Source organism: Macrobrachium rosenbergii, chromosome 47 (genome assembly GCF_040412425.1).
Source record: "Macrobrachium rosenbergii isolate ZJJX-2024 chromosome 47, ASM4041242v1, whole genome shotgun sequence".
NCBI classification, from domain to species: domain Eukaryota; kingdom Metazoa; phylum Arthropoda; class Malacostraca; order Decapoda; family Palaemonidae; genus Macrobrachium; species Macrobrachium rosenbergii.
The window spans coordinates 44,755,030-44,767,567 of NC_089787.1; the positions used below are offsets into that span (position 1 = coordinate 44,755,030).

General features: G+C 36.1%; 1 protein-coding gene and 1 pseudogene across 6 annotated transcripts in view; both read right to left on the reverse strand.

Annotated features, from left to right (window-relative positions):
• The window catches only part of LOC136830820 (serine-arginine protein 55-like), a 193,762-nt gene that overhangs the window by 59,435 nt on the left and 121,789 nt on the right, over positions 1 to 12,538 (reverse strand). For all 6 annotated transcript variants that reach the window (XM_067090769.1, XM_067090771.1, XM_067090773.1 and 3 more), the window contains one exon: positions 3,335 to 3,408. In XM_067090769.1, coding sequence (XP_066946870.1) covers positions 3,335 to 3,408 — 74 coding nt within the window. The remainder of the gene's footprint in view (positions 1 to 3,334; positions 3,409 to 12,538) is intronic.
• LOC136830977 (5S ribosomal RNA) lies at positions 163 to 281 on the reverse strand (annotated as a pseudogene).

A 12,538-nucleotide genomic window follows, 5' to 3' on the forward strand; every position in this document is an offset into this window, starting at 1 on the left:
TGCAGGCTTGCAGACAAATAAGCGGACTAGTTGCTGACCCTTCCGATACTGACAGTTACAGATGCACGGACATCAGGGCTGGATCAACTTCTTATTTTCGATAATGCCTTGCGTGGACTTGATGGTACTTTGCAGACTCTGAAACTCATGTGGAAAGTCAGATGCCAACAGCATCTGGCATACCCAGGCAGTCACCCAGCCAGGTACTGACCAGACCCAACGTTGCTTATTTCGCTGATCGGACAAGGAAGCGGTGCTTTCAACATGGTATGGCCGTTGGCCTAAAACTAATATCTGACACACTAATAAAAACTTGGAAAGTCTATAAGAGATAGAAAATCATGGCCATGGGATAACAGTGGCCTTGAACCAAAAACCAGGCGTGATTACTTCTTTTGCAGCCAGATACAATGCTCTAGAAGAAATAGTCTGTGAAAAGGAATTAAGACTTTTTGCCACGGGAGCCTAGTATAGCCCGATAATGCTCGGGCACTATTGGGCGCTGTTGGCTCGGACCATGATGTACGCTCAAACACTGCTGGTTCACTTGGCAGCAAATACTGGCATTTCACAACCCAGAGTTCAGTAGACAAAGCACAACACTGTACCAGACATAATAAGAAGGCTGAAAACTACACTCTTGTTCCCTGAGCCGTTTACAAGAGAGCGGAGAAGTGTGAAATCACCTGAGCATCGCCTCATACACTGAAGTATTATTAGGGACAACAAGTGCACATACCTATGGATGCCTTTCCAATGGCCGTCCGTTAATACCTGCAGACAAAAGGCTCACCTAAGGGATAACTACCCTGGGGGAAAAATACCCTTCAGACTCCCAAGGAGCGTCAGTATGCCTCCTCCCAGGTTCAGGGGATTCTGACAAGGACTGGGTTTAGGAGATCTGAAGGGGCCGGATAGCCACTTTCTCCACTAAACATCCAGCAAGATGCCTCTCCAATGGCTGTCTGTCAGTACCAGGGACTGGCAACAGGCTCAACTGATGGGGCAACTACCCAGGAACTTCCCACCAGCCTCCATTGGACTTTCAGTATGACCTCTCCCTGGTTTAGGGGAATATGGCAATGACTTAGGTCTAGGAGAACTGGTGGGCCAGATAATCACCTCCTCCACTACACAACACTTCACATTCACAGGGTTAACTTCTGTTAACCCATACACAAGATTGGCAACGGCACGGAAAGGAAGTGAGGGAGCCAGGCGCGGGAGAAAGTGGAGAAAAACAACGACAGCCAGTAGCAGGAGAGAAAACTGACCCAGGGAGAGAGTTGGCGCCAGATGATCAGGAGTCGGCGCCAGGAGCTGGGAGCTCTCGGCTGTCGCCAGGCTGTAGATGGCACCAGGCTAGCTGGGTGCCAGGCAAGCTAGTAGCTCGAGAGCTAAGAGCTCATGAGCTGATGCATACTTTGGGCACTCGGAGCACGGTTCCCAACTGTCAAGAACGGCAACTCTCTCAAAAGAGGCAACTAAAATTAAAACAAAATTTTTCTCCTTATTGTATACTGCCCTTACATTTTTTCAGTTCTCTGCACAGAAAAGTGTAAGATATTCAATTAGTCCTTTACCGACAACAGTTTGAAGTACACAGAGTACCATATACGGGAATATCTCAATTGCTATCACATGTTATTTGAGACTTGCAGATATGCATTTCATTACCAAAAATATCAGCCAGTAGGACATACAATATAGGCACTCCCCATTATAGGCAGGGGTTCTGTTCTGATGGCGTGACAATAAGCAAAAATCGGCAATAACTGACAATAGGCAACTTTAGGCACTTATCAGCGCTGAAAAGCGCTAATTTTCGGTTATCAGCACCTCACGTAGGTATACATCAGTGGCGATAAGCAGAAATCGGCGCATATCAGCAGCGAAAATAGCTGGTATCCAACACTAAACAAGCGCCGAAAAACCAGATCGCCGATAACAGGAGACTGCCTGTATTTATGTTTATTAAGCTACTTGGAAAAGGAAAGCTAACCTTCACTGACAATAGATGCAGTACACAGAATACCATTATACAGACATATCTCAAATCCTATCAAACACCATTTGAGACTTGTAGATATGCATATCATACCGAAAATATCAGTCTGATGGCAAACACAATATTTACATTTATTATGCTACTCAGAAAAGGAAGGTCAACCTTTACCAACAATAGTTTGAAGTACACGAGTACCATCATACAGACATCTCAACTCCTATCAAACATTGACACTTGCAGATACATATTTCATTACCGAAAATATTGGTTTGGAAGCGAACACAATATTTACGTTTTATTATGCTAATTGGTAAAGGTGGCAGCAAAACGCAATGTTTACGTTTAATCTGTAAATTACATTAATGGTATTTAATCAAATGATTGCAAATTCGCTACTATTGCAAAATATGACAACCTTGAATCAGATCTTAACATAAAACAATAAAATACCGATCCTGAAAGCTGTAGTTTCCAACCAGCAAATTTAAAAACAAAGCTGCCAATGAAACTCGGTGTTTACTCAAGCGGAGGCAGAGACAGAATGGGGTTGTCTGCTAAGTCGTGCCTGGTATTCCCGTAGTGGGCGGGACAGTCGCCAGCACTAAACTTTGAAGCGTTACCCCCGAATTTTTTAACTTAAGCTACCATGCAAGTTGAAACTATAGCTATGTAATTACTTGGTAAGTTACTTATATAAAGCAGACTAATATGTTTGTCATATGTTAGCTAAGTTTGTCACTAATAAACTCCTCAAAAATTATTTGTTAGACTTAATGATGTCAAACCTTACCAAGAAATTCAACAACTGAAAACCTCAGCAAACTGAAGCACATCTGCAACACTCTTCTCTTGAAAAAACAAAAAAATGCTATACTTACATCATTCTTGCAAAGATCAGACCACATACTAGTCACCAAATTGAAGGAATTATATTACTTCATCCATTAGCAAATATACACAACATGGGGATTGAAAAATATGAAATGACAGCAAATTCTTGAGAAAATGGGTAAAACAAAATTGTATATGGTAGCAGAAATTTAGTACTACTTGCTAAAGCAGGTGCACAAATACTGATTGCAATTGCTCCTAGCAACCAAGGGCTTCAACCATGCTAAGCTAGTGATGACTGCTATCTTCTTAATTTTAAAATAATTATAGCATCTGGACTTGAAGACCACAAATATCTGCTAATTGTAAGCATGAGTTTGTTGTAAAACAAATTTAGCAAAATATAACATGAAGTAAAGTAGCTAGGCTATAATTATCAATAACAGATACAAATCACACCAAACCCAAGGACAAGCAGAGTAATTTTTCACATACCCTTCATTGCGTCTAGACTTGTGGGCATCAGCATAGGTGACTTCTCCTGCTTGCCTCATGAAGTCTTTTAGATCCTGCCAATATAAACATCTTCCTTATTAAGCATACTATATAATCTAAACAAAAAAACTGACAAACTGAATTCCTACCAATTCACAAAGCAATAAAAAAATTCTCACATGAAAGTACTCTAAATATATTCTTCTTATCTAAAGAACCTTTCATTCACACTGAATAATGGGTCGGCATCCAACAAATGGTAAGGTAGGTAAATGGTCAATACTGACATATGTCGTATCTGAAAAGTGAGCGATTACACACAATACTCACATTGGGTATAGCTTAGCCCCTGAAACAGAAAACCATTATAAACATGTGTAACACCACATGAAAAATTATACACAGCATGAAGGAATTATGCCAGAAAAGAAGTTTCTAAAATGAACACTGGACTGACAATACAGAGATGATATTTTGCTCTTTAAACATAACAACAACAACTGCCAACTCTAGGATTGCTACATAAAGTTAAGGCCATTTCAGTGGTCCAGTTTGGTACCCTGATTTACCTGTCCTGGTTATGGGGATCAGAAATTCAAGGGAAATGTGAAGTCGTTACTCAACACCGCGAGGTCGCCTGTACCCTCTACCGCGAGTCCAATACCTCCAACATCATCATCATCATCATCACCAGGCCAACATCTGCTAGCACTTGTCCCAAGTAAAGAGGCGACCCCAAAGATGTGACTAACCCTGGCAGAGGGGGAATGTACAGCCCACCCTCCATCAAAGGTAGAGGTATACAGATGAATTGCGAGTGCGTGCAGAGCAGCAGCTAGGCAGTCTCTGCACCCGGTAGGTAGTACGAGAGCCCATTTCTCAGTCAGTCAAGGACCTTTATTCATTTTGTGACCAGGCATTTCGGAAAGGTTGAGATGAGCTGCTGGTTCGCATCATGTGTTCCAACTCTCTCTCATCAGGATGATTGGGGTCCTAGTCTCAGGCCAGCACGACACTGCGCGTCCGTCATCCTCTCCCTCAAGCCTCAAGCTACGACATCTCGTTCTCTCTTACGTTAGTCTTAAAAAGACATTTTGTGATTAGCAGCATCTTTAGAAGGCTACTAATGAAGTTTAACTTCTAACTGACCCCTGATACCATTGGCTGCAAACTTTATCAAATTTGGATGTTAAAACTTTATATGACTCTCTATATATTAACATGTCCTTTGCCCCATTTCATTATTTGGGATTATTAAAAAAATCAAATTTACTGCTCAAAATTGATTACCCAGCGACTAATTTAAAAAAATCTAACATTCCCATAACAGTAGAGGGTTAACTCAAGAAAATTATGTGTAAAAATCAATACACAGAAATTTGTGTAAATACATTCCTTACCAATTCACTCTTCAAACTACAGCCATTTCTTTATCCACGCTTCATGCTGGCGATATAACATTTCTGCTGAACATTTGGAAATTTCATGCATACTTATTACTCTCAGTTTTCATCCATTATTTTTGGAGAAATTGCCAAAAAATATGAAAATTATAAGAAAAACCACATACACACGATCTCTAATTTACATTATCACAGGAAAACATGATACTGTACTCAGTAACAGTTCCATTAATTCAATGACTCCAACTTACAACCACTCCAAAGAATAAAAATACATACACTCACCTTTTGATAAGAGAAAATACCCTAATCAAAATTATTACCTACAAACTTCATGTATTTAGTAATAAAAAGTACCATAACTTTTAAAAACCAAATCTCTCAGACCCTTTAACAAATCCAGAGTAAAAGAAACAAGAGCAAAGAAGGCTTTTAATTATCTTTTCTCTACTGCTTTCAAGCTCCAGCAATGCATGCACCAATTTGAACAGTTCTCAAATCCAAAATACAGTACTAATGTTTCATAAGCAATACTTTCGCTGGGGGATAAATACTGAACGCTGAACTTGGCTATTAAAATACTATACAAGGGTATACTCAACTTAAAAGAAATTGACAGCAGCAGAGCTTGGGTGATACAACATATAACTTAGAAATTTCCTGATCTTTATGTTTAATTAATTTGCATCCTATCATTCACTCAAAAGTAGGGCAGGGTCTTTCCAATATAAACTTCAAACTGTTAACAATCTACTTACTTGCCAGTAACTCATACAATATTTCCAATCAGCTGGAGAGGTAATAATTGAAACCCAACCATAACATTGTGATACAAAGGTGTTCACTCAAAGATCGTAAGCGAGCCCAAACTATTTTTTTTCATTCAGCTGGCTTCTGATCCTGGCGAGGGGGCAACAAATAACACTCGACAGAAGCAAGATCAAAGGGTATCGCAAAATTGCATTCGGAAATAGGACAACAAGAATGGTTCAACTCTCAACAGAGGCCAATTCTTCTATAAGAACAACCATCACCATCCTTGCTATTCCCTGAAATTCAAAATATTTATACACAAGACATGTAAACAAATCAAACTATATTCTAATACTGTAGCCATTTCTTAAAAGAAAGTACTGAACATCACCACAATACAGTATAAAACATTTCTCCTCTAAGACCCTGAATTATAAAAGTACAGTAAGGGAAAACACACCACAGCTAAAACTGCAGTGTTATATACAAAGGTTTCATTCTTCATATCTTTTATTATTGGTGTATGCAATTCAAAATGGAAAAAATCAATCTAAAAAGGGTTAGACCGAGTTAAAATACAAAATTGCAAACCAAATCCTAAAATCAGTTTAAGCACTTGTCTTTTATTTACAAAAACCCATTAGACACTGTAAGAATTTGCCACCATTTCTAAGGATTGTGTACTTCAAAAATTAACCAAGCATGCAGCATCTCTTTTCATGCAAATTTGTAAACTGTAAGAATATAGTAAAGTATATAACTTTTTACTTCCAAATACGTCTATAATTATGATAAAAATCTAAATGATAAAGCCTGCCTGGTTTCTTTGCATAATTCTTTCAGAGCTCTGCGAACAACCAACATTGTTGTAAACTACCAGCAAAATCAGATACAGTACTAAAGTATTAGACATCCAAGATTTAGTGGTAATAATACTGCAAAATAGTAAACATTACCCTTGCCACAACCTAATGAGAAAAAAATCGTAGAATCAAAGTTTGGCTAATCAAACATTGAATCCCAAGGCCTTCACAGTAATGAAAATAGGTTTTCCATTCTCTCAAATTCATTTATAAATGTCTAGATGAGACCAATACCGTACTATGACTCCAGTATCAGCTTTCAATGTTTCTCTTGCTTTGATGGCCATCTTAAACACTTCCTTCCCTGTATAATATTTGTTACTTATAATTTCCTTTGAGGAAATTAGATATGGTTAATAGCATAATGGTGTTTTACACTTTTCCATTAAAAACCTATACAAACTTAAAATGTAACAAATACACAGCATTCAACATTGTCAGGGGAAACAAATGTTGAACTCTTTTCTAAACGTTTGGTGATATAGCCTGTAAGAATTTGGAGGTAAGTGATTTCGTACTACTGTAACGACTACAGTATACTGCTGAGTATTTTGACAAACAAAGCATGAAAGAAAATTCATAATTTAATGTTTTTTTTTCTTTTAATCACTCTTGATATATTCAATGTCTCAGGTATCATACAGCTATGAAATAGCTCATTTTCCCATTGGCAAACAAACTTAAATGATAAGTACATACTCTCTACAAAAACCAAAGAATGAAGTTTCTATTCAATGGTGGCTGAAATTACTCGATATACTGTACAAAGCCAAAATGAATGGGTCCCTACCATTTCCAAACCTACCCACATTAACAAATATACTGCTGTAACAGATGGCCTTGAGAGAACTTAATAGTACACAACTACTAAAAAATGCACAGCACCTGGGTTCTGCATACTTATATACGATATAAAACTAATATATTAAAGGATTAAAGGTGCAACTTCACAGTTTGGTAGGTAGAGGAGGAGGGTGCCTAAAACTTATAACCAGATACTCCACAAATGTTGAATATCATGACAAATTTCCTTTGCTGGTTCATTTTTGTGATAAGTCATGCACTGCTAGTTGCTAATAACAAAATATTTTTAGACATAAAAGTGTATTCTGGGACAGGGCCAAGTGAGGTGGTCATCAAATATCCTATTGAAAAAGCACATGGTGATTAACATAAAAAAAAAATGAGCTGTTCTATTCTTTCACCGGTTATAATTCCATGAAATTTTCTACTTCAGTCACAGTAAAAGATTTTGTGATCTTAAGAGACTATTCATTTTAAATGGTTTTGCCCTGGTCCATATTCATTGTAAATGGTTTTGCCCTGATCCATCTTAATCGGCTTCGTCTGCTTTGTAAGCATCTCCTTTTCTTTTCAGAGAATCTTGGTTCAAAAGCTAAGCTGTAGATTTTGCACGTAAGAACATTTTATATTGTACTACAAGGCCCAGCTGATATTACTGCTCAAAATCTAGTCTTTAATTTCTCACTCATAGCAAAGCCTTGGGTATCATGTCATCTTGACACCTCTCTATTAATGACTTTGAGATAAAATGTTAATAGAAAAGGTAATTATACAATAATAAAACAATCAAAATTTGAGATACATGTAAAACACTGAAAATTGGTCAAGTAGGATATGTCTATGACAATTCTTGACTGACTTCACTTGCCTTGGATAACTCGAAGATTTTTTTAAATAACACTGTTTAACTCATGTGTTGAATAAAATTTCTCAGTTTAAACAGGTACGAGATGCATAAATGTTTTTTAGCACTGACCCCAAGATGACATTTTTGGAATTTTCATGTATTGAAATAAACAAGAAAAAATGTGCTTACATAAAAAGTGAAAAAAATTTGATGCACTGTTTTCCAAGTTCCCTAAACATTCCTCTTCAAAAACCTTATTACATAAAAAACTGGACATATCCTCGGGTAAAAAATCTTGAAAAAAGAAATCCTAAACATTCCTCTTTAAGAACCTTATTACTGTACATAAATACTGTAACATGACTTATCCTCAAGTACAAAATCTCTGAACATCCCTCTTCAAAAGCCTAATTACATAAATAACAGGACTTATCCTCGAGTACAAAATCTATAAACGAGAAATCCTTAACATTCCTCTTCAAATACCATATTACGTAAGTAACAGGACTTATCCTCGAGTACAAACTCTCTATTCATCCCTCTTCAAAAAACTTATTACATAAATAACAGGACTTATCCTTGTGTACAAAATGTCGAAATATCCCTCTTCAAAAAAACTTATACACAAGTAACAGGACTTATCCTCGAACACAAAATCTCTAAACATCCCTCTTCAAAAACCTAATTACGTAAGTAACAGGACTTATCCTCGAGTACTAAATCTCTGAACAATAAATCCATAACATTCTTCAAAAACCATATTACAGTAAACTCCCCATATTTGCGGTCTCACTATTCGCAGACTCATGTATTCGCGGATTTCTCTGTGGAACGTATCTACCCATTATTCGCGGAAAATTCACCCATCTGCAGTACTTTTCACTGAGAAATACTCACTAATTACCATACGTTCATATCAATTTCATGACTAAATGCACTTTTTGTGATAAAACTATTAAAATAGTCAGGTATAAGCATTTTTAACGGGGGTTTTTTGTGTTTAAATTATCAAAATAGGGGGGGTTAGCATCCCCCGCAAATACAGGGGTTTAATGTACGTAAATAACAGGACTTATCCTCAAGTACAAAATACCTAAATAAGAAATCCTTACCATTCCTATTCAAAACCTTATTACATAACTAACAGGACTTATTCGCAAGTACAAAACCTCTAAACAAGAAATCCTTAACATTTCTCTTCAAAAACCATGTTACGCAAATAACAGGACTTATCCTCATGTACAAAATCTCTAAACAAGAAATCCTTAACATCCCTATTAAAAAAATGTTATTATGGAAATAACAGGACTTATCCTCAAGTAACAAATCTCTAAACAAGAAATCATTAACATCCCTATTCAAAAACCTTATTATGTGAATAACAGGACTTATCCTCGAGTAAAAAACCTCTAAACAAGAAATCCTTAACATGCCTCTTCAAAAACCATATTATGTAATTAACAGGACTCATCCTCCAGTACAAAACCTCTAAATAAAAATCCTTAAGAAAACCATATTACGTAATTAACAGGACTTATACGCAAGTACAAAATCACTAAACAAGAAACCCTTAACATTCCTCTTCAAAAACCATATTACGCAATTAACAGGACTTATCCGCAAGTACAAAATCTCTAAACAAGAAATTCTTAACATTCCTATTCAAAATCCTTACTACGTAAGTAATAGGACTTATCCTCGAGTATAAAATCACTAAACAAGAAATCCTTAACATTCCCATTCAAAATCCTATTACTGTACATAAATAACATGACTTATCCTCAAGTACAAAATCTCTAAACAGGAAATCCTTAACATTCCTCTTCAAAAACTTTATCACATAAATAACAGGACTTATCCTCACGTACAAAATCTCTATACAAGAAACAATCTCAGTTCAAAGTCAGTGACAGAGACTATAAAAAGCCCATGTAAAGCCAGTAACCATTTAAACTGGAAGTAAACCTTAGTTACTATGATTTAATAAAATAAGAAGCTTTCCCTTCCATAAGAAGGTTTAAAAAAAAGTTTTTTCATACTATCCAATTATCATGCATTGCCTTATTTCTGTGGACAGGAAATACCTAGTCAAACCAACTTATACCACTCAAGATTTTGAAGCTATACTGCGCATGCCCACACTTGCTTATGATATTCACCTCCCTTTTCACCTTTTGTGCCAAAAAATAAGCAGCTAGAAAGTAATGAGTTCTGAATGTTTTCGTTTTTATACTACATAGTTTGTTTCATTGTACCCCATTAATCATAAGTTCCTCAGTGAAATGCTAAGATGGAGATGAGAGTTGTGATAAATCTGAATGGGTGAATTTGTGAAGATCCCACAAGAGATAACTTGGGGGGCTTTCAATGGAACACACTTAATCCAGTTAGGTGGTTATAAGACCTAATGGTTGTGTAAACCATTTTAACAGACATCCACAGTCAATTTGGTTTCTGCCTTCTTGCTGTTTCCAGTGACATTTAAAATGCAATAAACACACATTTATGTAGCAAAAGCAATACAGGTTTACAATCCCCCATCCAAAAATCTAAGAACCAAAGAGCTCCAAGTATGTAAATCTTTTCTGTGAAGGTAGAGTGTCAGTCATAAGGTCATATGACTTATGTAATATAATGCCATTTATAGTCACATTTAGAGTGAAAATTCATGTTTACCATATATACTCATGCACCATGCAACTTTCTGAAACATAATTTTTAAAATAATTTTAGGGGATTGCACCCTGTTTAGTCAAATTTTGCAGATGTATTTAAAATAACAATCTTGATAAAACTTGTTTTACTTACTGCATCCAATTGTATTACATTTATTATTACTGTACTATAAAATATGAACACTGCAATTGTGCCACAGCTCATAATACACATATTATAGTCATGTTAACTAATATCAGCAAACAGCACTCTCTTTTTGTTTATGCCAGTGTTGTGCATATAATGAATTATTACATAAGCTGTGTTAGGCAAGCCTGGGTTAATGTATGACCATTTATATTTAGACTACCAAATATTTGTTTTTAGTCATATTAATAACCTGAAAAATTATTAAGATGTAATATGAATTGCCAGTGGAATCTACTGAAAATATGACGAGCAGAGTGAACTTAGACTAATATAACCTATTGAAATGAAACTCACCCCAGACCCCACAGGGGGAGTAAGCTTCAGCCCCAAAATCCGAAAAAATCCAAAAACTGTAACAGTTGGCCACAAAGGCTTTGGATAAGGGATTGTGAACCTGTATACATTTTGTGTTTAGCTTTACTTTATTGTATTTTCTAACTTGTTTTACTATTCTTTATGAATATAGTAATTTAGGACACCATACATGATTTTTTTACTATTTTTTTTAATCTATGGTAATATATATATAAAAATATAATTCAAAAGTGTTACCATAATTGAGCATTGCATTGTTAAGCCTGGTATTACTGTATTTTATAGGTTGTTTTTAATACCAGAATTCAGGCTACAACAATACCCAACAGAATATCTTCATAAACCCAACCTGGTTCAAATACTGTCTTCTATAACACCTTTCATTTTTTGCTAAGATGAGGGATTATGTGCAATGGCCAAAATAAAGAAGCTTGTTGAAATTTATTTCTTTTGTGGCCTTGGTATGAAAAGCAATAATACATATATTTCTGAAATGCTAATTAATATAAAGTTTCTTAAGATCTATTTTGGTTCTATTGTTGATTTAAAATTGTAAGTCAAATATTTCCCAAATTTCATCTTAAAATTCTTAGCATTTGTTCATTGTTTATGAACAGTATAAATTAACCCATCACTTAAACAAATAATAATGACTGAGTTTACTGTGATAGGCATGGTGCTGGGTGTTATTTTAAACTGTTAATGATTAATTATGTCTGTGCATTAGATTTATTTTGTGATACTTAAACTTTATAATTAAATTAGGTATACTTCTTCCATTCCAGGTCTATGTCATAACTCCTTCTGGCAACCATGCCAATGGCTTGGATGAAAATTGACAGCCATGGATTGTTATCCCTGAAGGACTCAAAAGGAACATGGAGACCAACACCTTGAACTTCCAGGAAACTCAAGATGTCATCATTCACGACCTAAGACTTCGAGAGTGGCATTTTGGAACATAAACAGATGTAAATGAATCAATGCCTTCCACTTCTTGAGGAACATGTGGTTATTATTGAGTTAACTGTTGCACCTGTTAACTTTGATGGGCATTTTAACTACAGGTAGTCCCCAGTTATTGGCGATCCAGTCTTACAGGACTTGTCTAGTGACGAAAATCAGGGATTTTCGGCGCCAATATGCATTGATTTCCACTTATCGGCAACGATAATCGGGTATTGGCACACAGAAAATTGCCAATTTTCGCTTATCATCACACTGTCAGAACGGATCCCCCGCCGATAACTAGGGACTGCCTGTACTGTATTTTTGTCATTTTTGGCTTAACTTTTTCCCCCATAATGCCTCCAGTGCTTTTTTGGTGGTTAAGTTTATCACTCATTGTTTTGGC